Here is a 26,614-nt window from a genome sequence, read left to right as displayed (position 1 = left end):
AGACAGCAGGTTTCCAATGTATTTACTATAATCTACTCATTACTTTATGATTCACTACTATAGTATCTTCCAGTCTGTTCTCTAGTAAGTCATCATCATCTCCTCCTATTTGACCAGCGTTTGGAAAAAACCACAGTGTCCAGCTGTTTTAGGAATTTTTAGGAAGGTGTTTTCTAAAAATGAAACTTTGTGGTGATGACTTGTTTTTAAAGCTTTACGTCTCCAGGGAAACCAGTGGGCCTGGGACTGATTCGTTTGGATAAGTTGTATCAAACAGTGTCGTCTGTGTTTCTCAGGTGCGTGCGGAGCGCAACCGAGCACGTGACGAGGTTCGTCAGCTGAGACAGCGGCTGGACACCCTCACCAAGGAGTTGACCAGCGTTCGGCGGGAGCGGCAGGAACTCGCGTCAGAGAATGAAACGCTACGGCAGCAGACGCTGCATCTCCGTGGCGACCACACAGCCCCTCCTCCATCCGCCACTTCCCCCTCTTACTCCCCCGCACACCATTGTGGTGCTTCCCCTTCTTCCTCCTCCTCCCCATCTATCCCTCCCTCATCCACCGCTTCCTCCTCCTCTTCCTCTCAGGTTCACAATGACAGCAAGCTGGAAAGGGTTGGGGAGGCACCGCCTGGGTCTCCAGAACCCGAACCAGTAAGGGACGTGGACTTGGACAGACAAAAGCTAGATCAGCAAAAGGTAAGTGAATGTTTTTGACGACACACGCCTGAGAACAGAAACATGTATCAGTCAGTCTGCAGCATGGATGATGGAAAATATTATTAGTTTAGATATAACTGCTTGTGTTAAAGGTCCCCTGTGGTTTTTAACACACATGGCTGCAGGGGTGGCAACCTCAGTCTCTCTGTTGGTCAGTCAGTCAGTCCACCACTTTGGTCCAGAGTGACGGATTGTCATGAAGTTTGAATCCTAGAGACTTCGGAGATCCCCTGATCTTTCCTGTAGAGCTACCAGGGCGATGATAGATCCGGCTGTGCAGATAAGGAATGGAGTGACTGTCTCCCTGATATCAGAGAGCTCATGTCCTCTGCTGCTACGTGGACAATGTGACCCTGAGCCTCAGTGAATGTAGGCCGGCCCAGCTGGTGTGTCTCTGCTAAGCTGATAAAATCAAACCCTGTTAGATCGCTCACCAAGAGTACGTGTGATTTGGGGGTTGTCCTATTTAAGAGACACTAGCAATGTGGCTACCTAGGAACACACACACACACTCATCATGCCTGCTGATCCCTGAGGGCTCTGTGATGCTACAGTACTTTGTCTCTGTCAGCATGTTCTGTGCGGACCATCGTAAACCTAAAGCAGATCTGGTTCTTTACAAACCCGGGCCTGGCCTGCTGCTTGCCTCGTTCACACTGACACACAAGAAGAATTCAGACTTGTCTGAGGACTCAAAGTACTGAAAGTAACCACTGTGAGTTAGACATCAGCAGCCTGACTGATAGGAGCTGCAGTCATATCACATGGGATGGATGGAGGAGGTGGGAAAGAGTTCAGTGTGCAGCATCAGTGCGTTGACATCACTGGTCAACTCTAGATATTTGAAGGATTGTTGGTTGTGAGGGTTAAATATATTGTCCATTGGCAATAAAGCACTTTATCCATTATAATTAGGTTTAATTAGCTTGAATGAATTTGACTTTGGCTGATGTGACCTGTCCATGGTTGTTTTCTTATACACAGAACTTTGAGGCACATTAACTCTCGTAGTCATGACTTGGATGTTGATGTGAACTTGGAAACCAGTAATTACAGACAGCAGGAATATGTTTAACCTTTCCAGAGAGACCAGAGAAACAAACCCTGTGAAAGCCTTAAGTAGCCTGGATGTGATGTCAGGACTCCTGGTCTCTAATCAGAGTTACAGCCACTCTGTTGAATGTCTCCTGTCCCTTCACCAGAGATGAGCATTAATAGCTTTAGAAGTTAGAGCTGGTGATGAGTTTGGTTGGATGAATTCAAAAGGAAACAAAGTGAATTTTCGCTTTGTGCCATTCATACAAATTTGACTGTTGGACAGTTTGTCCTCCACACAGCTTACATACCTGCTGAACAGACTCCAGCTGTAAGCTTGCTAGAAACAGATGTACCCACTCTGTGTGGATGTAGCCTGTGTGTGTTTGTGTTCAGCTTGGCCTCTAACTGATCTGAAAACTGTCTGATATTCCTGTCCAGTCTCTCTCTCTCTCCTGGACTTGGACCTACAGTCGTGCAGCTAGTTTTTCTTGTTTGTTTATGTACCATGTTTATTCCCTTGTTTCTAACTGTAGTTTTAGCACACTAACATCATTAATGTCAGTTTCAGAGTTTCTGCAAAGGTGTTGTCCAGGAAAAGTTTTTAAATGTGCAACAACATTAGCGTCCGTTTATGTCCTCTCAAAAGCTGGTGGGGACGTGTCCCCGCTCATAAGGTGTAAATCATTTGGGATCACATTTATTTTTTGATACTGGCTTTTAAGAGTCACTGCCACTGGCAAGGGCCTGATTTCCACTGGGGACAGAAGGTTCAGAGACTTTTCACTGTCTCTGCGCACTCCACTCACAGCAGTACAGTTCACAGGCAGAAGCAGGTTTTGTGAGTCTTACATCACATTGCATAAAGAATACTGAGCTTTTACAATGTGATTTTCCAAACTGTATTTTTAATCTGGGGTTTCAGTTTTCTTGCCCCTTAATACACCTATAATTAAGCATATTTTCCATTTAATCTATTAAACAACTGACTGTCAGTGAAAAAAAAGAATGAAAGAAAAAAAGGGTTAAGTCACATATATCTGAAACTGTGTTTTATCCACACTGGCAGAAGAAGTGTATGGATTAGGAAAAACCATTTCAAGCTGGGAACTATTCAGCCTTTCTTTGTAGGCCCCACCACCACCACCACCACCACCACCACCAGAGACCACATTCACGCCTTTCACAGCTCTGGCAAAATTACCAAGGCTGCATAGCTGTGGCAGACATATGATATTCCTGCTTCACCTTGCAGAGTTTGCACTGAAGCTCATTTTCATTAATGTTTTTAAGGAGTTCCACGCAGAGCTTTTTGATGGCTGTAGTAGTCTTTGGATTTCCACAAGTACTTCTTCTTATTGTGTTGTTTAATGGGGGTTGACAGACAGCTTTTACATGCATTACTGCCACCTTCTGACAGTAGTAATATTCAGTTAATTGGTCTATTTTTAGAGTCCAGTCTTCCAACACCAGTGGAGCTTCAAAGCGCTGCTAGTGTGGCTGGTTAGGGACAGATTTACTGTGTCGTGTGTTTGTGAGGCGCATATGTGACACATCACACACACTTCTGCCGTTTGTAAAGCACGCCTCTCTCCACAATACATATGCATTCAAGGAATGTGTCTCATGTATTCTGCTGGAGTTACTGTCCCGAGGCTGCGCATGGTGCACAGGTGGGGAGAGAGAGGCACTTTTCATTCAGAGCTGAAGAAGCCTCCTGCGTGAGACGTGAAATGTCTTCCAGTATTTACAAGCAGGTCCAGTTGCTTTTGATGAACAATGACACGGATGACTTCACAGACATCAGTACTTTTATCCTGAAATAAATGAGATTTAACCTTCAGTTAGATTGAATTGTTCTGGAAACAGTAGTTACTATGTCAGGAGCAGTAGTTGCTAATGTCCCATCTGATAACACTGCGTTGACCTCCTGTGTTTTCCACGTACTGTGTGTCTTTCTGGACACCCAGTGTGTGTTTATAGCAGTTGTGGGTCCCTTTGTTTTTGGCAGTTGCATACTGTCTCACCACACACACACAAAAATACACTAAAGCACACACACACACACACACACACACACACACACACACCACACTCGTGCACACGAGCTGTGACCTCGTAATGAAGGTGTCTGTGTTTAAAATAGCAGTGAATAAATATCACTGTCGTTGCCTGTCAGGCCTGACCTTCAGCTAGCTGAGGGGAGGTTTCCATGGTAACACATGCACATACATGCGAACGCACACACAGAGAAATACACATGGAGGCTGCGGCGTTTCCAAGTTAAACCACGATTATGTTTGAGTCAGTGGTGGCAGCAGAGGTGGTCTTGGAACAGCGGCTAACTGTTGCTCACACACAGCTCAGCCTCATTTCCTGTCTCCCTCCATTGTTCTGGTTCTCACACACACTGAGTACTTCCACATGTGGCACAGGAGGGTTTGGGTGGTGTTACCAACATCTGTTACACACTGGGTCCCTCTGTTGGAGATCACCTGTCATGACAAGCAGGCAGCATCACAGCTCTGTTTTTCCAGTTGGCATACCCTAACTCTGTCAGTGTCAGTGCTGAAAATGAAAAAAAAAAAACCATGTAAACATACATAGGTTGTCACATGCTATTCATCAGTCAGTCATATGTCTTAAATGTTGGTTTCAGCTTTGGAGATTGACCTCAGTGTATTTTTCAAACAGTGAAAGGGTATCATCATCCCAAAGAACGCAGGGAATGCTTCAACCACAGAGCTGAAAATAATCCAAACCTTAGCACTTAGTGGATGTGAAAATATTTGAATGATACTTGTTGACTTTTGACAACATTTAATAGTTCAATTCAGTTCAGAAGGGTTTTAAGGTCGACAGCCTGAACATGACTATCTGTGTAATGAGTCAAAAGGTTTCTGGTCTCAGATGTGAGTTCCCTCCTTGATCTTTCTCTGACCCTCCACTGACTCCTGGTCTGTGACGTTTAACCCTTTCCAGCCTGATGTTGTGTGGTTTGCGGTCTGGTGTTCAAGGACGGCTCATGTCCAGGGTCCTGGCTGTTTCACTGGAATTATAAGTAGGGTCTCTGCATACCACCACAGGTCCTCTGGTGTGTGCGTCAGTGTGTCATATACATAAATGTATCGGCTCACATCATGTGGAATCACTGCAGGAGTAATTGTTGTAGGAAATCTGTAGCCTGACAGTTATTTTTGAGTTAGCTTCACAAATTTTGGTCAGGAAGTGATTATCCTCTGTTTATCCATCGCCCTGTTGGCTACAGGATATTTTATTTCTTGGTGCCAAAGGTGAAAACAGGACTTTGTACAAATAAATCTTGGAAGCATATCAATAGATATTGGTTTGCTTGTGAACTGATAGACCATCATGCCACAGCTGGTGTTGATGTTCTCTCTCTGTTAGAGTCTGTTCACATCCACTGCACTTTCCTGATTATCATCAGGTGTATTTGGGCAGGTCTGCAGCCACAGTTGGTTTGATTTGCATGAAGTGATGCTAGAGACCTGATGCTGGGCTGTTTTGACACATGTTGCACATGCCTGGAAGGTAATGGAGCATAAAGGAAGTGCTGCTGGACTAAGTAGCCTCGTGTTTTGTACAGCTCAACTAAAAGATCAGTGTTGGAATGAAAAATAATGAAAAATCAATGTGGGAGATCTTTAATAAAAGTGGGTTATCGCTGCAGGCGACTGGCTGATTGTAGTTTGACCTGCTTTTTTTACTTTTGTCTGACTTACAGTCGCTGTTCTTGAACTTTTATACCTTTTTCAGTTCACCCCTTTGATCCACACTGCAACATCTCAACAACAATTAGGACTGACAGGAAATTTTGTAGACAGACATTCATGGTTCCCAGAGGATTTATCCTACTGGCTTAACTGACTCCCTGACCAGCAGGTCAAAGTTTTCTTTTATCTTTTGAAACATCTCAACATCTACTTGATGGATTTGTTTCATGTTTCACAGAACAATAAATCCTGATGACTTTTCCCTTAGTGCCATTAAACAAGTCAACATACATTTGTTCAGTTCTTTGCTTTATGACCAAACACCTGCAAAACGAATGACATTCTCACCAACCTCATAGGGTCTATGGTCATGGTATATTTTTCAGCCACAGATATCTTTACAGCTCTCGTGTGACAGAATTAGATGTTTCTGGAGAACTCTTAACGGCAGTGCATGTGGGAATTAGAGACCTCACATTTTGCATCTGGCAAATGTAATGAAAGATATAGGGGTGGGGAGACATTTGGATTTTTAGTGTTGCCAAAGCAGACAGATTTACTACGTGGAGAGGAGAAAAAAGCTCGACATTTCCAATTAAATTTCTGTTAAGGCAATGAAATAAAATGAGATGTGAAAATGTTTGGTCATGAGAACCCACCCAAAGAGTTTTGGGCCTCTGCTACGACTGCACCAGGGCAGGAACCTTAGATGATCCGCTGGATGAAACTATCTGAGAGACGAACACAGAGAGGAGTTGAAAACAGTGAGGTCAAAAAAAAAAAAAGGAAAAAAAGAGGAGCAATATTGTCGAGAAGAAGGCCATAATTTTGACAACCCCTTCAAAAAATCTTAGAGTTTCACATGAATCCTTGCAAGAGATGTGGGTAGTTTGGAATGAGACTGATGCTTCATTTGGTTGGACTGGAAATGAAAGGAAGACTTTATCCTGCTGATGTTTTGTAAGGAGTTATGGAGTGTTAGGAGGGTAGACGTTTCTCAAAGGATTATTCCAGGGACATGGAGTCGGAAACTGCTAATAAACAGCAGTGAAAGTGATCGCCTCACCCACAGAGCCTCATGTTGTGTAACATTCTTGTGCTTATAATATTTATATTCTCAGCGACTCGTAAGTATTTATCTCTGGCCAAAACAGCCAATCCAAACAGAGACTCGCTCACACCAGCTTTTAAACCAGCTCCAGTTCTCCTCGGTTCACCTGCACACAGTTTTTCAGGTCGGTCCTTGGCAAGTCGGTTGTTCTGAACATCTTGTAGACGTTTCCACAGTTCTTCTGGGGATTTAGTCTGTCTCAGTGTCTCTGTCTCTTCATGTGATCCCAGGCTGACTCCATGATGTTGAGATCAGGGCTCTGTGGGGGGTAGGGGGACGGGCGCAGACCATCTGTTGCTCCTTGTTCTTCTGGTCTCTGAGTATAGTTCATTATGACTCTGGCTGTGTGTTTGGGCTCGTTGTCCTGCTGCAGAATGAATCAGGGGCTGATCAGATACCTCTTGATGTTGTTATGTGTTATGGATAAAAATCTAAACATCTGAAGTAACTTTGAAAATGGACAGTCCTAAGAACAAACAGTTGGGAGGGAGTAAGTGACACAGTATAGGGGAAAAAGTTGTGGCTGATTAACACCATCGTGTTGCCAGCTTGGTACCAAGCTACAGTAGTAGTAGAATAATCTTACTGACAGTCTTCAAGCGTATACTGGTATTCTGGTCTCATGTTTTTTTTTCCCCTGATCCCTCTCTGTCTCTTGCTCTGTCAGGACTTGGAGCTGCTGGAGTCTGTCCTTCGTTCCAGGGCCCCGGGCGCCGACAGCCAGGAGGCCTGGGACAGTCGCGGCGGTGCTAACACGGCCAGCTCACGCTCGTCCTCCGGCCTGAGCCGACAGGAGCGCAGCAGGCAGCTGTGGGAGGACATGAGCACAGCGGAGGAAGACTCGAGCAAACTCAACGCCCTGCAACTTCGCCTGGACGAGTCCCAGAAAGTCCTGCTGAAAGAGAGAGAGTAAGAGAGACAGGAGATATAAGCTTCCTGAAGTAACATCAGTTGTAGCAGCCACGGGATTTAGAGAATTCATTAATCCAACTTATTTTTTTTTCCTAAACCCATGGTGGGATGTGATGCTGCATTTCTAGTTTCCAGGTATAGTTGCTAGTTATTTTGCAGATTGATATTTTACCTACAAAACATGTGTGCAACTTAAAACATGCAGTGCATTCTTATGGATTCAACTGCCCAACTTCACCACCACCACCACCAGTTGTAACGGTAAAAATAACTCAAGGAGGCTGAGGTGCATCATTTTCTGACAGCACTTTAGTTTTAAGGTGCACTCCATCCGTTTTATATATCAAGATCGTCTTCCTCTTTGGCATGGGATATACAGTCACAGTGTTTCCTGTGGTTCTGGAGGAAAAGGTCTGTTTAGTTCTCACAAAACTGACCACCGCTCTGTCTCTCGTCCCTCAGGACCAGCTGTCTGTCAGCAGCAGCAGCAGCTCCTGAGGTGCTGAAAGGACAGCAGCTGTCCAGGCTGCGTCCGGGCTGACTGACAGCAGAAGGTTACTGGACAGAAATAGTTTTCAAATATAGTATATATGTATATAATTTCCTAGTTGTCCTGTGTGTGTAAAAAAACATACTTGGCAAATAAAGGATTCTCTGGCCTTGTTTTTATTTCTCAAGTCAGTTGATTTTATTTTCCAGTCCACTGTAGTATGTGAGGAAGCTGGTGTAGCAAACTGGACTGCATGAAGGTGGAATCCTGTGCACTAGGCAGGCAAGGGTCTAACAAAAAGAAGCTATTGGTTGCACTGTGGGAAATGTAGAACCCAACTAATGGCTAATACTACACTGTAATACAATAATACACTACTAATGGCTTATATGTCTGTGTTCTCCCCAGAGATAAACTTGCTCTGAGTAAGAGCATTGAGAGGCTGGAGACTGAACTCAGTCAGTGGAAACTTAAATATGAGGAGCTCAGCAAGAGCAAACAGGAGGCCCTCAAACAGGTGAGGCTACCATTCTGACAGTCACAAAGAACATGTCTGTGTGTGTGTATGGATCACTGAACGTACAGTGGGTCCAAAACCTCCGATTCATTGAAAGTTTAGTGCTGCACCAGCTGCACAATTATTGTTTGAATTTGTTTTATTAAAATGTGTCCAGTGCTTTATTTTATGACCAAACGTACTCTGACTGCATAGAATTTGTACCAGACCTTTAGCGGCAACTGACTTTTATTTGGTCGGCTTTGATGTGAGACCATACAAAGACCATACAGATGTTTGCATTCATCTTGTGATGTACTGCCCCCTTGTGGTCACAGCAGGCTGTTGTCTCTGGAAGCTTAGGTTGACTACCAGCTGTTACTAGTTTTTGGATGGGGCACCTACACAGATGGGTATTATCCAGTTGACTAGCGTGAAGCTTGCTGGCAAGTGAGGAGTGGCTAGTGAGCCCATTCATATTGGTCACATGACTGTACACCCGTCCTAGGTCTACATCAGGAAAATATTAGTGGAAAATATCTTTGAGTGTCTGTGCCTTGTTTATACTTCAGTTCAGACAAGACGAGACAAGAGTTTATTTCCAGGAGTGAAACTTAGTTTTACAGTAGGACAGGATACAGATAGGCAAAATAAAATCAAACCAAGTTAGAACGCTATGGAGTTTGTTATTGTGTACAAAATGAGTCAATGTATGTGCAAAACCAATGGTGCAGTTTTCTGATGTTCCAGACAAAACAGATTAATTACACAAAATAAAATTTCACCTCACGTCAATGCAAAATGTCCAAACTAAAGATCTTTTTCATGAACTGCTCAGTAACAGATTATAACAGGATACGGTAGCATATAAGAAGATATAACACCATATTTTTATATAGTACATCTGTAGTTCATCATAGAGTGTTAGAAAAGATTACTTTGACTCACATAGTCAGAAACACATTCTACTCCTTTTCCATTTTCCCTCCTCTGTGGCCGTGATTGTCTTTAATATCTATCTTTTATAGACAGATTTCTGAAGATAAGATCGTCATATATCCTCTATATATTTGAAATCTCAGTGCACTGTTAAGTTGGCTTGCATAAGAGGCAGGAATAAGACTGTGGACTGAAACATGGTTAAGGTTTGTGTCTGTTTTGGAAGCATTACCCCACTTGGGGGCAGTCCAGGCCTGCAGAGAGCAGAGAGGTGAGGGAGGGGTGGTAGCAAACACAGCTCTTGTGGAAAGGCTCATAGGATGACAAAATGAGTGTGATAAAAACCAGCAAAGGCAAAGAAAGGAATGGAGGGGGGGGTCAGAGGATATGAGAGGCGTGTAGATGGCGATGATGGGTGTTTTGAAGATAAGCAGCGTGGAGGAGATGAAGATCAAAGCAGGATAGCGTGAAGTGCTAAAGGTAGAGAGGCAGAGGAGACACAGGCAGAGATGCAATGAGCAGATAAGAACAAGGAGGGATGAAAAGGGATGGTGGAGGAAGATTGGGTCATCCTTATCTACACGCTTGTTGTCCCAGATCCTTCAGATCACAGGAGAGGTTTGGTTCCAGAAGTGGCCATCTTCTAAGATGGAAAAGTGGACGTCTTTTCTTACAGATTTATAGATCTCACCAAATGTCAGGCAATTACAAAGTTTGAAGGATGGCTGCTGTTGAGATATTGAGTCATGAAATTCGATAGTTTTGTTGCATTTTCCCACCAAAACACGGACGTTGTTCATCACATCATAACCATCGCTCCAACTTTGTATTATCAGTACTAAACATTAGCAGAGTTTTTCCATGCGGGGGGGTTACCTGTTTCAGAATAAGCTAACATTTGCATCCTTTAATAAGCAGCGTCTCATTTATTTTAAATTGTGTTAATATGGCTCCTCAAACATTTAGTCTAGCATTAATGAGAGATCCACCACCAGCAGGTGGATATCTCATCTATGGGACCCACAGTGTGCTGACCTTCATTTCCCTTTTTTTCCACCTTGTTTCATTGGTCCAGCACCTGTTTCTTTGTTATACAGGATGTCCATCTAGTGCATTATTACAATAACAGCATCCAGTCCTTTGACGGTTTGTCTTTTTCCATCCCTCTCCCTGAAACCGTCTAGCTGAATCTGCTAAAGGAAATGCACCAGGATGAACTCGGCCGCATTTCTGAAGACCTGGAGGACGAGTTGGGAGCCCGAACCAGTATGGACAAGAAACTAGCTGAACTACGAGCTGAGGTTAGGAGACGGGGTGACAGAGAAAGAGATGCAGGAGAAGTTAACCGCAGCATGGCAGAACAAAGAATGGGAGGGAGGGAGGGGGGAGGGAGGGGGGCTGGAGCGAAGGTGGGCAGGGACACTCAAAGTGGCAGCACCTCACAAACTAAACCACAGCTGTTTTCCTTTTTCCTTCTTTTTTCCACTTTATTCAATGTCACTTGTTACCACCTTTGTCGAAGTCATTTTTCAATTTCAGCTTCATTTTTGACTCATGAAAATGGATTTTTTTTTTTTTTTTTACCTTTTATCTAAGGAAACTAAATTTACTAAATCTTTCTTAAGCTGTCATCTAGTGGTTGCCAGTGGTTTAGACAAAAGCACATCACAGCTGGGTATGTAAGTACAACAATGTTTCAAATTTATTGAAAAAGAAAAAACTAAAAATATCACATTGACATAAATTTTGCGCACCTTTGCTATGACACTTGAAATTGAGCTCAGGTGCCTCCCATTTCTCTTGACCATCTTTAAAATGTTTCTACACCTTGACCGGAATCCACCTGTGGTAGATTGAATTGATTGGACATGATTTGGAAACATCGGGTGCTTTTGCACATTATCTTTAGTTTATTGCAACAAACAAATGGAGCAGGGTTGAAAGTAGTGCAGCAGAAGCTTGGCCTCACCACAAGATTTAGAATGAACTTCAGTGCCATGAGAAACATTTAGACTGGGAGCTGTCCTGTATAAACATAGTCCTTTACTGGTTATCACTGAGCAGCTCCACTGGATATGGTGTTTAAGGGAACACAGTCCCCTCTCTAACTTTTATATAATCACCAGCATTACACCAAAAATACATTTCTCATTCCAGTGTCCTCATCCTCTTCCTCTCTCTGTTCTCTCTGTGTCTTCGTATCTCCTGCAGATGGAGAGGCTGCAGGTGGAGAATGCTGCGGAGTGGGGGCGCAGGGAGCGTTTGGAAACGGAGAAGTTGGCCTTGGAGAGGGACAACAAGAAGCTGAGGGCTCAGGCTGAGGACCTGGAGGAGCAACTGGCCAAGAAACGCCGGCAGGCCGCCTCCGCGCTCGACACTGACCTCAAGGCCATCCAGAGCGAGCTGTTCGAGAGAAACAAGGTGGGCAGGACTTCTTTTAGACAACCCAGAGCTTTCACCAGGCTCAGCAGATTTTTTTTATTTCCTCCAGCAGCAGCCGCCCTTTTGTCTTGTTACCTTTGATTCAGTTGTTTAAAACTATTAAAAGAAAATGTTGTTTCATCATTTCTATTAGTTCTCACCATAACACTGTCCTCACCTCACCGACAGTTTGTGTCTGACCTTGTCCTTCTTGATCACTGCCATCTGTGTGTTTGCTTGTGTGTTTGAGAGAAGACGTAGAGAGACTAATTGTATTTTGCGTATAGTGTTGAAGCCATGATATCGATCTGGACAGAGAAAGAGAAACAGGGACGAGCGATTGAGACACTGGATCCACACACACACACACACACACACACACGCACACTCATGCTGGTTGATTGATAGTAGAATCATCTTTAACCGCAGCCAGGGCTTTGGACATCACCAGCACTGCACAGATTGATGCTCACTGTCACACTGCGACATGCTCACATGTATACACACATACGCACACACATACAGTGTGGAGGAATAATAGCAGAGTTGTATTTTTGTGTGGACTGTGTGTGCATGTTTGAGCTCATCAACTTATATGTCACTGCCAATTCACACACAGTGGAGTGCTGTGCCCCTCCATCTGTATGTGTTTGTGTAAATCAGGATACAGCTCTTTCTGTGTATCAGCCCATATGCTGCTGGTAAGAGGAAAACTTTGCTATGCCGACAGTCTGTGACAGCAGGAATGTTTGTTTTGTTTTTGTTTTTTTTTCTTCTTCTGCATTTTTACTGCTTCAAAACTCCAGACTATAAAAACACAGCAGAAAAGCGTTGATGTCACCCAGAAGTTGTGTTTGTGTCCGTGGTTGGCAGAGCGTTGAGAATGAGGCAGAGGGTGAAGTCTGATGTATGGATGTAACTGGTATCATATTATAGATCAGACCTGAAGAAGAAGTGAACGTAGAACGTAGCAGTCACAGCTAAAAGATCCACTGTCATGGATCTGGGTGAGGGCGTGGGGTCAAGCCCCAGAAAGCCTGTGGAATAAGGCAGCAGTGCCTGTGGTCATGAGCTTTGGGGATTGACCAAAAGAATGAGTTTGCATATACATGCAGCTGAAATATATTTTTCCAAAACCGTCTCTCAGCTGACTTTTTGCTGAATGAAATAATCATTGGACCTCCATCTGGGTATTTTCATTATTTAGTTATTTATTTATTTATTTTTTAACCCTACCAAATCCAAAGCAGAGCCTCACACAGGAGGGCTCTTGTCTGACGAGAGATATATAGATGCTGCCTCGGGCTGATTGTGGTAACCATACCATCCACCTGACAGCCAACGTAATGGGTGATAACTGTGAACACATCTCCTGACTCCATAAGTGACTGATGCAGTCATTTTGAGGTTAGTTCAGGCCTTTGGGTCTAAATTAATGAGTCTGCCATTTAGTCTGTTAGAAAAATCAGAGTGTAAAGGCTGTTTCTGCTGTTGCAGTTCAGATAGACTGTCACTGTTAACCCACAGTATGAGCCATATGAGCTGCTGGCTGTTAACTATCCTCAGGAAAAGCAAGTGTCTTTGTGCAGCACTTTTAAAGCACAGGAGCAATTTAAAGTGCTTTACATTAGGCAAAGGAATGCAGGAACACAACACAATAAAAATAGAAATAAAATAATATAAAAATATATGATAAATTCAATCCAGTATAGTAGATCTAGTAAATTAGATGTCTTGTTATGACCCCTATGGTCACCAGGTGGGGTTGTTTACATGCAGGATGGGCAGTTTGCAGTCGTATGTCATGCAAAATGATGGCCAGTGATGTGTCTGTTACTTTCAAAATTCCTAGTAGTAACTGTAGTACTGTGTGTGTGTGTGTGTGTGTGATGGTCTACGGTCTCCTGTCTTTTCAAACACACCTATTAGCAGCAGGGTGGGTGGCAATGCCAGCCACTAGCAAGTATGTGTGTGTTTGTCAATGTAAATGGCCCCCCCATTAGCACCTAGCTCTCAGGTTTAGTTAATGCTGCAGTTAGCGAGGCACACAAACACGCTTATTTTTTCAGCTTAGCGTTTTACATTGCAGCGTATAATGTGGCTTAATGTCATGCAGGGACGTGTGTCGGTGACTGCAAGACGGGGGAAAAAAGGAAAAAGAAAATCGGAGACAATCGTGCGTTCCTCTTTATTATTCTCTGTCTTGACAAGAGTGTTGTTGGCACGAAAGAAGTCCCACAAGTCGCAAGTAAATCCATAAGGCTTAGTATCACCAATGATCAGTGAGGCTTTGTTTTCCTGTTGAGAGAAAGTGACGATACCAAACGTTGCAGCTGTACCATGCAGGGCACCGTGCCCCCAGTGGGATTTCACGCCTCGCTGCCGCACTCAAGAGTTCAAGTTGACCTTGTTTATTGGTGAAATTTCAGTGCACAACTAATGAGATAACGGCTGCCTGTGAGGGGCCCTAAAAAAGGAATCTGTGATTGATAAAAAAAGGAAGAGAGAGGAGAGAGATTGCCGGTGCCTCATTTAAGTGTCAAACTGATACACATAAATCAGTCTTTGCCAAGACGTGCCTGTTTTTTGTCTTTCAAATTTCCCAGCCCCTGTTACCTGGCACATACTGGTGGCACGCAATGTATATCTCCATATATTGAGGACACACATTGAGCTGATAATGTATATTGTTTGTGCATGATGACTGATGATGATCTGACCAAGTTAGACTGAATTTGTTGTGGAGTTAGTAGTGACAAAGGAAAGAGTTTTCAGAGAGTGTTAGAACCAACACGCTTTTCTGCAGACCTAAAAATGCAGAAACACTGACTCAAAACAGGAAGTTGGACAGTCTTTGTTTTTAGAAAAGTAGATAGTTTAATGACAACAGGCCAGTGAGTTAGAACCGGGCAGACAGTGTAATGTTGCAGGAGAGTCTGAGGATAGGAGCAGGCTGGACTTGGAGGGAAGTAAGAGCAGTAGCCATGTGAATCTAAGCTCTAAGATCTTTGTCTTGTGTCTCATCGACCATTCTTTTCATTTTCTTGCTCGTTGAGTCTTTTATTGAGCTGATCTGACTAATGGGGCAGTGCCCATATGCCCCCCCCCCACTGTATTGGTCTTGGGATTGCAAACCGAGTTCTGCTGTTGACTCAGTGTGTGCATGTACATGTCTTTCTGTGGTTGTGTGGACAAATTTTGGTTTGAAATGTCATCATGAGGACAAATTGCCTGGTCTAAAGTTTAGACAGTAAAGTCTCTGGAATTTAGGATTAGTTTAGACTCTAAACTAATCCTAAATTCAGTAGTGATTCGGTGTGTGTGTATACATGTAGGAATTTCACAGCAGTCTGAATTAGCTGCACTTCTCTACATCAGTTATTTCCTCATCCGACTCTGTTTTCTCTCACATTAAAGGAGCTTTTTGTTAAGATGATGAATGTGTCAACATACAGTCTGTCTGTATGAGCCTGTTGTTTATTTGTGTGTGTGTGTGTGTGTGTGTCTTTGTTTTAGTGGAACAGATGTAGTGGCAGACTTCAGGGTCTCTCCAGTCAAGGAGAAACATTTAACAGGCGGTGTAGCGTAACACACACACACACACGCACACGCACACACACCACAGTAGCACACAGTAACACAGATTAAGCACAAATACATAAACACAGAACATTAACACACACATTCATAAGAAACTTTCATACACACACTCATGCACGCAGTCACAGTACATATGTACAGAGTTATCCACACACAGTCATGCTCATAGATCATTCTGTAATCCACCATGTTTAATAGGGTCAGGGACTCCCAGCTTCTCACCCTCCTCCCATTTGGCGTCTCCTCCTCCCCGCTTCCTCCCTCCCTCCCTCCCTCCCTCCTTCCTTCCTATCTCGTCCCTCATCCCTCTGCCCTTTTAAACATTCATTACATAGTCCTCAAATGATGAAACTGCACTGAATACTGAGCTTTCTGGTCTGCTTGTCTGCTTTTTGGTTATCAGTTATTATTATTATTGTTATTTTTCTTTTTAAGATTGAACAACAGTCATTGCAACAGCAAATAAAGCATCACACTGCAACTACCCCCACCAGTACCAAGCAAGGTCTTCCCCCCAAATGGGAAGCACGTCCTGTACTCTCCCCTCCACGATAGTTCTACACCACGTACAGCACCTAGAGTCATAAATTAACTACAGTACAGCAAAATGCACTTACATTCATTATAATGCCTTACATGTACATATTCATGCCAGCAGCTTTTTAACATCTGCTGCTGCAGAGGCCCATGTCTGGACAGTCATCTTTCTCCAGCCCCATGTGTTCTGGCTGTAGATGGCTCCATGTGGAGTATATTCACAGAAGACATCAGCCACTGTGTACAAGTGAGTGAATGAGGAGGATACTGTCTTAAAGCTAGCGTTGTTTTTTTTGTCACCGTTGTAAGACATGCAAATAAAAGAGATTTGGAGTGCATGTACTCCCAGTGCATGTGTATAAGTGAGCCACAAGGCCAAGAGTACAGAGATGACAGAGACGACTTTAGGTTGTGAGATTCAAGAAGGGAATGTTTTCTAGAATTGATGTGAAGTTTGTGTATAAAATTGAAGTGAATAAGTTTGTGATTAGGATTTTTAGATGTGCTGTCCAAGTTGTCCCCACTACAAAAAAAAAAAAAAAAAAAAACTGGGGACAGCTGGTACTCCTCCTTGTTTGCCACATTGCAGGATTTAAGACGAGGACATTTGTCCCCCCCCAAAATAATTTCAAGATGAACCCAGTAACCCATGAGGGGTGAGAAGGGTGATATATTGGAATAATGGTCTTTGCCGTGGTAATATTTTACGATGGAAAAGTCTAATGGCTAATACTCTGGCACATAGATTAATTTCTACAGTCAGAATTGAGAGAGGGCTGTAACTGCTACAGAGGGTGGGGTCTTTATTTGGTTTTAGAACATTCAAATTAAATCCTTGGCCTTCATATCTGCTTTCAGGTGTACAGTAGAAAGATTATTCATTTATCAGACCTTTTGTCTGACAGGCCAGGGACAGCAGCCAGGACTCTGTGTCTCTGTGTCTGTCTACCACCTTTTCCTTTTGGAACAGTCTGGTTTTTTTTTTTTTGTTTCACTCCAGAGCAGTATATGACTGTACTTTGTGTTTGTTTTGTGTTTTTTTTTTTTTTTCAGTTTGCCAAAACGTAAAATGTCAGACATCTTGGTGATTCCATGTCTGGGTTTCTTGGTTTCTTATCATCCTCTGAAATACAACCTCTTGGTTTGCCTTGATTATTATGTAAATATTCAATAAGGAGGAAGGGAGTCTGTGTGCCATGTGATTTTTTTGCTAGTTTGGTATCTGAAAAAACGAAAATATTTAATACAGAATAAAGCTGAACATACTGGATCAGTAAAAGGCTTTTCTCAATCCTTGATTCTGGGCCTGGCTTTTATTGTTCCTATCCATTGTATTGCTGTATAAATTCAGAAAAGCTTCTTGGAAGCTGCTCTGTCTGGGGAGCCATTAGGTGTGAGACGGCAGAGAGGGAGACTGAATCTACTCCATCAAAGTACATGAAAGTGCAGTGCAGTGCAGTGACAATGGTGCATTATTGATAATGCCATTAGCTCCAAGTGCAGACTTTCCATAGCTAATCTGAAGGCAAACCTGTGGAGAAGAGCTTTTTATTGGTTCAAAACCCACCATGACCACAATTACCTAAAATTACAGCCTGATAAATAGATTTAAAAAAAATATTTGAAATAGTTTGGAAAACTACCAAATGTTAGCATTCAGACATTTCCATTTATAGGCCATTACAGATATGGCTAAGATAAGTAACAAGAAGTGCCAGTACAGAGATGCTGAAGATGTTTAGTAAACCATGATACGATGATGTTTAAGCCTAAACCTGTCCTCCCTGTCTTGTCTGCTGCGTCCTCAGGAGCTGGCTGACCTTCGCCACATTCATGCTAAGCTGAAGAAGCAGTTCCAGGAGAAGACGGCAGAGCTCGCCCACGCCAACCGGAGGGTGGAGAGTCATGAGGCTGAAGTCAAGAAGCTACGACTGAGGGTGGAGGAACTTAAGAAAGAGTTAGGACAAGCTGAGGATGAGGTAGGAACACGGCCGCACTCCTGTCTGTGTACGGAAAAACCCTTGCATTGACTGTTCCATTGGATTCCCTCTTGTCTGTCAGTCAAATTTTATTTTCTAAATGGCTAAATCTTAAACCTGTTAAAGGAAAAATGTTCAGCCTTTGTGTTGTTCTCACAATAGTGGCCATTCTGACAACGTGCTCGTGCTAACCTTACAAGGTAACGTAATATATAACGTATATCCAGCCAAGCAGCATGACCCTCTTAAAGCTTTCCTAATAAGATTAAATTCTAAATAAATCATTTCGAACACTTGATTGTCTGATTCAAAAAGGACACACAGAAACTAACCCCTCTGGATTTACCTGTAACTGTATAGGGATCTTTTTTTTTTTTACAGGGCAGCCAGAAGGCTGATTATGCTAGTAGCCAACTCGCAAACTGCAGTAAAAACATTTATTACTGCCCATTTCATACAGAGCATGGTTCTGCTTCCTTAAAACATTGACCCGCTTCAGTGCTTTGAAATAGGACATTGGTGTGTATTGCCCTTCAGACAACCTTTTCATGTAATAATCAATCCAGAAGCCATCAGCCTCAAGTCAAAGTTTAGTGAGCATTTGCAAATCAGAAATAACTGTGCTCCAATCTGTGTGTGTGTGTGTGTGTGTGTGTGTGTGTGTGTGTGTGTATGTTTAGTTGGATGAGTCTCATAACCAGACCAGGAAGCTGCAGAGGTCTCTGGATGAGCAGGTGGAGCAGACTGAGAACCTGCAGGTACAATTGGAACACTTACAGTCAAGGTAAGATACACACACACACACACACACACACACACACACAAAGAGAAGCTCTCTTGCATTCAGATGTGCTGATATAAACATGCAAAAATAACACAAACTGGTGTCAGTATGGGATTTTGAACCAATCAGAAGAGATTTCAGATGAATGTGCTGAAAGAAGCCGTGTGGCTCTTTGGAAAGAGCCTTCGACAGTGAATTTGCTGCTTTAAAGCAGAATCACACTTGGTATGACACTGATGTCATTTCCTGTATTACACCTTGACTTATCATTATCCACTGGGATGACCTGGTTATAATGGAGGCTCTGGCACACTTGACACAGATGCGATACCTTGCCTTGCATTCTCATTGCTGACTGCCAGATTTGCCAGACCTGCTAGCTAACATTACTTCTCCTACCTATAGCTTTAGCCGGGTTGATTGGGTTCACAGGAAGAACTGGAGGTCAGGTGACCTTTGAACTCGTTAGGGCAGATGTTTTTCTTCAGAATGTGATCATGCTGCACAGATTGCATTTATACCTGGCTGAGATCTGATCACAGGATGAGCCTGGCCTCCTGCAGATGTGGATTGGCATGACTTTTGATCTTATGCTTTTGTATTTTTAAACGCAGTTTAAGTCAGTGTAGAACTCCAGATGACAAAGGCTCACCATGAAATATTCTACACTTGTATCTTGTTCTGAAATTTCAAGGACATTCAAGAGGAACATCTTCTAAAAAGGCTTCTGCTAAAGGAGAGTTTTTATACTCTAAGCAAGAGTAGCACCAGCACACATACTCCCACACATTCCTGGACAACCATGAAGGGGCCTACTCAAAACACACCATGTTCAGGTGTGTGTGTGTGTGTGATGTGAAGCTGACAGCCTGCTTGTAACTGCCAGGCTTGCTGTGAGCCTCAGCACTCACTTCTCTTACTATTCAGAGATTAGCTTCTTCTGCTCTCTGTGTAAGTGTGTGTGAATGTGTGTGTGTGTGTAAATGTGTGTGTATTGCTTGTCACTCAGTTTAGCTCTCACACTCTATCAGCTTTGCACAGTCCTCAGGTCCTTGCTTTCTGCCTCTCCCTCTGCATTCTCTCCATTTTCTCCACGTCGCTGCCTGTGCACCCGACAGCCAATCGCCAAGCTTGCAGTCGCAGGTCACCATAGTAACAGAGAGCTCTGTCGTTGCTCGGCTCTGAGGGGGAGCGACAGGCGTGTCGGCATAGTAACAGCTTCAGAGACTGACACAAATCTGTGTGTGTGTTCTTGTAGAGGGTGTAGCTTAATCCTTTCTTCATTCTGGATTTTTTTTCATTCAGTCTCTCAGAAACTCCTTAACTTAATGTGTGTGTGTGTGTGTGTGTGTGTGCGTGTGTGTGTGAGTGTGTGTGTGTGTGTCTGTGTGTGGTTTATCCTACAGAATATGAGTGTATTAAAAGGTCATCCTTCATGTTGATGAATGGTTCTGTTCTTACTCACTTCATCTTGGCCCTGTTTCATGCTGTGCCACAGACACGTTGTCATACACAGAGTGTGTGTGTGCGTGCGTGTGTGTGTAACAGCCTGTTGTGTTTGTGCTGTGACGTTTAGTTTTGTCACACAGTGTTACCTGTGTCATCAGCGGTATCTTGGACTGGGCTTGAAGCTACATATTTTTTTTTATCAGAGAGCCTGTTTGTGTTTACCAGGCAGGAGGGTCAAAGGAAAGTTTTGAATTGCATTATGGGAAATGTAGGACACATTTGAAGCTTGACCCTTAAAAAAGAACTTCTAGTAGAGTATTCTATTAGAATATTCACAGTTCACATTGTCCAGCTGAAATTTATATATTTATTTTTAAGATGAAGATCCAATCATCACTAAAGCATTAGTCATGCAAGAGCCAGTAAAATCAGAATGGTCAGAGTTGTCATATTGACATTTAAGGTATATTAACTCACAGCATCAGCTCATGCATTCAGTAACATGCAAGAAAAATTCCACCTTAAAAGAGTTGCTTAAAACGTGTTTTTCCGATGAGGCTTCATTTGTACATTAAATAATTCCAAAGTAACCAACTATGCCAGCCTCTAAAATACAAAATGACACCAGACATTACTGTCCTGTAAAATACCAGTGTTAGTTTTCATGCATTAAACTGTTTGGCAGCCACTAAGTGCTCAGAGTGTGAGCATACACACACACACACGCTGCCTTTCAGCAGTTGCTCGTGTTTCCGTTCTGTGGTGTAGGGAACACGATCAGGTGCATCATGGATACACTGTTGCTCACTGAAAGAGTGACCACAACACAGTTTGTAACAAATGGATGGCAGATAGCTCTTCCTCCTCATCCTCCCCCCTGACTCTCTCTCTCTGTCTCTCTGTAAACTGATAGTTATTCATGTCTGTAGTTTTGATAGGCGTCTGTAGGCTCAGTAGAAAAGCTGTTAGAGGCTGAGCTGGTGTTGTGATCCAGACGTTATGATGGTTAATCTGCCGGTTGGCTCTGACTCACCCTCACCTCACCTGCTGACGGATAAAATGCAAGCTAGGCAGAGAGTGAGACAAACAGTAAGAGAGAGAAGTGAGGGAAATGGTGTGGAGAGGAGGAAGGACACAAAAAACGAAGAGATGAACTAGAGGAAAGTCAGAGATCCAAGCTAATGATGTGGAAATGGTTTGTGGAGTTGTCATGACGATGGCTCAGTTGTTACCATGCAGCTTTACTGTGGAACTTGATGGTAAACTATTCACTTCCAGGTGAGGGGAGTTTACAACCTTAATCCTTCTTATGTTTAGATTTACATTTTCTATTGTTGCAAAGACCTTGTGAAAAAAAAAACTAAAAAAAAAAAAAAATAACGGATTATAGGCATCATTGGTATTGTTAAACTACAAGTCCATGTGTTACAAATAATAATGAACAGGTAGACAGAGGATGACATGCAGCAGTAGTACACACTCTGTAGTGGACTGCACTAATGAAATGACACAGGGTAGGACACAAACACGACCACTGCAAATGTTTTAATTGGTTTTCACTCTCTGATTGATCAAGAAAAATCCCCGCACTCACATGCTGATGTGTTACCATGGTTACCAGATGATTTGCATCACTTCCACAGCAATCAGCAGGTGGATTTAAAAGTAGTTTCATGCTGTTAGTCTGTTTGCTTTCAAGCCACAAACGAGTCCACTTGGTTTGGTACAGTTCATCTGGGCTGGTGTGAGACCTGCCATTCAAATGGGTATGGACTGACAAAGCCGGACCTAGATTGAAAAATAGGCTATTGGTTTCTGATGTGCACAGTCTGAAGCTTTGTACCTTACTAAATCCAGAAGTTCAACAACCACACACTTCATACAGCGATTGGCCAGGTGTGCAGAGGTGTGCAGAGGTGTGCAGAGGTGGGAAAGTGTGTCTGATTTAACTTTTGTTTTTTCAGTCCTTACAGAGCCACACTGTTTACAGACTAGTTTATTGATTAACAAGGTAAAAAAAAAAAAAAGAACATTTCTTCTGCTTTACACTGTATATATATATTTTTTTGTATCGTTATTTTTGTTTTGTTTTTTTTTCTGGTGAAAAACATAATGGATAGTTTCACCTCTTCTGGGTTTATTAATTATTCATATTCAACAATATGGGAAAACAAAAACCACAGCTGCTGCTGCTGCTTTTTCTTTTTTTAAAGAGTCACAAACCAAAAACTTTGGGAACTACTGCTGTAGTTTGTGTCTCGCTGACCCAGCCTTACTGCAAACAGAGGAAGGTCTACAAGGAAGGTTGACCGTTGTCATAGCCACTGGCTGACTTCATTTAGATACCTATGGTATATGTTAAAGCTGCTCATTTTAGCCACAGTAGCAGGGGGGGCTCTGGGGATGGTGGTTAGTTGTTCAGTTCATCCATTTATTTGGTAGATCTGTGAAATTCACTACACATTCATGGTCCCCAGAGGAGGAACTCTGATGTCTCTGTGGATCCCCTGATGTTTCACAGGGGGCCACAGCAGGTACAGGACATCTTGACATTTACCAGGTGATCCCCTTAACTGTTGTTCTAACGCATTCGTGTTAGCATTGTCATTGTGAGCAGGTTAGCATGTTAGCACAAAGCACCACTGTGCCTATGTACGTCCTCACAGAGCTTCTAATGCTCTCCCTCCCTTCCTCAGACTGCGGCGGCAGCAGCAGAGTCCCGGTCTGTTTGGGAAGATGCGATCGGCTCGGTTCAGTCCTGAAAACCCAGACGGTCCGAACAGCGACATGGACGAGGAGGAGGAGGAGCTGCAGCTCCAGATCCCGTGACACACACACAGACACACACAGCCATACAGGATATACTGTTGCTTTTTTTTTTACACAAACATCAGCAGTGGAATAAAGAAGGTGAATATTGTTGCTCTGGTAGGAAAAAAGAAAAACTTTGTATGTCCAGAAATGACAACTGGAAGCAGCACCTCTGTCCTCTGCTCAACCAGTCAACCAGCACGTTTTTTAAAGGACCAATCCAAAATTTTAGGAAATGTTTCACCCAGAGTCAGACTTCCTCAGCTGATTGCTGACTGTGTTAATGGTCAATAATCAAGGAATCATTTAAAACAAAACAAAAAAAAGAAAGAAAGAAAGCTTCATCACATAAAGCATCTATATGTTTGTTTTTTCAAGGGTCTTAAAGAACCCACATACCACCCAGCAGCAACATAATAAACATATACCTTTACCCTCACACGGAACACACACACACACACACTCCCATACACACTAAAACTCACACATGCTTGGATGTATTTAGACACACAGCAACAAGATCAAACCCAGCTGTAGCGTGACAGACAGTAACAGGGAGTGGACAGTCCAGCCCTCAGTGGAAGGATCTTTCCTCAGTGGATTTGTTGACAAAATTCCACCAATCCACAGCAGCAGAGGCCGACGCATTTCATCCTTTCAGTGTCCTCACTCATTCTTACCTCACACATCACAAGCATCACATCTGTGTCATCTGAACTGTATTCAAATACGCCTGAAGCCCACATCTCCACCATCAGTATGAATACTTGAAACACGGCTGACGGCTCTGAGGAAACAAGCCTTTTATGTCCCTCTCAGCTAGAAAGTGTTTGATGAATCACACAGGAATATCAGTCATTCTAGGAACTGACATAACCACTATTTTTAAATGTGAGTATTTTTCTCCTGAATATTGAAGGTTCAAACATTTTTTTTTCTGATGTGTTTAACGTCCACAACCGACACTGGGACCAACGCTACACAACTTTTAGCTTCACTATAGCTCCTAAGTTGAATAGAATTCATACAACCACAGTGTGTGTGTGTGTGGAGCAGAAACTTTCGTGTTTGTCACTAAACCAGCTTCACTTTGCTCCACAGCCAATGATGCTCCACAATTAATGCTGCCCTTCAGTTGCATTATGGGTCATTGGTATCAGGGCTGTGTTCAGATGACACAAATAAGCTCTTTGCCAATATGAGACCTGAACCCGACTTTACTATATTGTTGTCATTTCTTTCCTCATAGACAGTGTTATGTGCTTGCTCTGGGGTGGCTTTCTCACACTTCCAACAAAACTAATCTAACAACACTTATAAACCAGCACAGGTTTAGTGGAAGTACACACTGAGAAGTGTGTTCACGGGTCACGCTCTGGTCTGAAGACCACATCAGAACATTGTCTGCACAACCAGTTAAGAGCAATATCATCTGTGTTGATCTCCTTACTGCTACAGTGATGGGAAATATTTTAAACACGATGGAGATGAACGAACTGTAAAAGAGTGTGTTCCCAGCATGACTGGAGCCGCTGTGTGTCTTTGTGCTGTGACCAGGTCTTAATACAGACTGAAGTGAATATTCAACAGCTAGAATCCAGCAGTGTTGTGCTTTAAGAGATTGAAAGCTGAAAGTGGTTCCTTCATGCATCTAAGATTTAAAGTTCAGGTTTTTGGTCAGGTCAGGTCAGTCATTGGTAGTTAGACAGATGATCCAGTTCTGTTGAAATGGAAGCTGGGTCCACATCCAGAACTAGACCATACAGACCGGTATTCCAGACAACAAAGGCTAGAAACTCATCCAGAGTTCAGTTCTGAGTCCAGAGTTTGGATGTGCAGATCACATTTTTTTAAATGCAGTGTTTATGCTGATATTCAGTATTTTACAATATTTTGTAATTTTGTCTCAAAAAAAAAAAAAAAAAAAAAAAAATCCCTCAAATCCCACAAGTATTTATATCCAGTATTTTTCCTGCTTTGGAAAAAGTGTCCAAAGCAGCATTTATCATGGGATAATGAAACACTCACTAAAAGCCCAGGCCAGTAAAATCCCTGTAGGCTTTAATACTCACAGGCTCCCTCAAGACTACCCATGTATTCAGCAGTGGGGCGGGGGGGAGGCGGGAGGGAATGGACACACTGGGTGTTGGACTGAGTTAATTTATTTGTGCAAAGCTGGGCTGGTCCAAAGCTCCTGTCTGTGAAAGAGCTCCAGTCCAGCAGTGGATAGATGTGGTTGTGAAAGCAGCAGAACAGCTTCATTAATCCTCCACCACCACCACCACCATCAACAGTCACTCGCTGCCTCGACTCTCAACTCTGACGCTGGAAGGGGGACCAAGAAATTTATACTGATCAGGATTCTGAACTATTTATGTCGTTGTTGTTGTTGTTGTTGTTACGGTTTCGTTTTTATAAATGATCTGTACCACTGTAGTTTTGTATTAGCTCTATAAATGTCAACTGTACATATAAAGAATCACGTGTCGCTGTTTTTTTCTCCATACTGTGTGTACTCGTGTGTGTCAGAGTAATTATATCTTTTATTTGCAGAGCACTTTGCACAAACCACCAGTGCCTCATTACAACTTCAGAGTTTGTGTCCTGAAGCTGAAAGTACATCTTCCTGAACAGACAGTGATTTTTTCCACAGACTGTCAGGAAAAGAAGAACATTGCCATGGTAATGTTGGTGATGTTCATGCTCGGGTTCATCAAACAACCTGCCAAATAAGCCAGCACTGTGATGCAGAGGTCTGCAAACTGTGAGGCACAGAGGCAGAGACACGAGGCAAAGGGTCAGGTGCATGCAGGTGTTCTGAAAACAACAGGAAGTTAATTGTTGTGCAATGACCCACTGGTTTAGCCTGTTTATCGCAGCAGTGGCTGTGATTCAGTTCAGAGAGGCAATTAAGGAACTTAGAAACCTTTCAAAATCAAAGTCCTTCTTAGAGCCACTGTTTTTTTTACATTCAGTGTGACGTCCCAGGGATATCAGCATCTTTGATCCCTCATGCTGTCAGGAATGTCTAGATGCTAACATCACTTTAGTGCGTTCAAAGTTTTCGGACCATGAGAAGTCCTCTTACCTCTTACAGCTAGTGGGTCTGCTGCAGTGGTGTCCAACCACAGCCCCTCTGACCCCCAGCTTCCGGCTCATCTCATCTACCTCTCCCTTCCTGCTATTCTCAGAGCTATGAACATCTTCCACACACACTGCACCTGGAAACAGGCCTGTACTGTCCAGACCAGGTCATGGTACTTGGTGGCGTTGGGTACATTGGGAAAAAAAATAAATAAATAAAAAACTGCTAATAGCTAATTCATCACACTGTCAATCACGCAACATTGTGGCTTAGCATTAGCATTCATTTGTTTGTGGAGTTTGTGTTTTCATCCTCCTAACGTAAGTCCAACCTTCACTGTCCTTTTAGCTCTTTAGGTTTTTGGTCCAGAGTTTGGGGATGAAAAACTGAAACAATGAGTTACAGTGGTGGGTGATTTCAGCGCTCTGTGATTCATTATTAATAGAAAAAACACACAGTGCTGGCTTAGGAACTGTTAGGAGAAAAGTTTTTCTTTTAAAGATTTTTTTAAT

The 26,614-nt window shown here is 42.9% G+C and overlaps 1 protein-coding gene across 1 annotated transcript in view; it reads left to right on the top strand.

Moving 5' to 3' along the window:
* Positions 1-24,910, top strand: part of ccdc102a (coiled-coil domain containing 102A) — a 48,580-nt gene extending 23,670 nt beyond the window's left edge. Inside the window, exons 3-10 of the mRNA XM_041042096.1 lie at positions 297-698; positions 7,267-7,508; positions 8,410-8,518; positions 10,621-10,737; positions 11,648-11,857; positions 17,803-17,973; positions 18,654-18,757; positions 22,903-24,910. Of these exons, the coding sequence (XP_040898030.1) occupies positions 297-698; positions 7,267-7,508; positions 8,410-8,518; positions 10,621-10,737; positions 11,648-11,857; positions 17,803-17,973; positions 18,654-18,757; positions 22,903-23,035 (1,488 nt within the window). The 3' untranslated portion in view covers positions 23,036-24,910. The remainder of the gene's footprint in view (positions 1-296; positions 699-7,266; positions 7,509-8,409; positions 8,519-10,620; positions 10,738-11,647; positions 11,858-17,802; positions 17,974-18,653; positions 18,758-22,902) is intronic.
* Positions 24,911-26,614: the final 1,704 nt, after the last annotated feature.

This window comes from Toxotes jaculatrix, chromosome 1 (assembly GCF_017976425.1).
Source record: "Toxotes jaculatrix isolate fToxJac2 chromosome 1, fToxJac2.pri, whole genome shotgun sequence".
Classification (NCBI taxonomy): domain Eukaryota; kingdom Metazoa; phylum Chordata; class Actinopteri; family Toxotidae; genus Toxotes; species Toxotes jaculatrix.
Note: the sequence above shows the minus strand (reverse complement) of the source record. Positions and strands in the feature narration are given on the sequence as shown.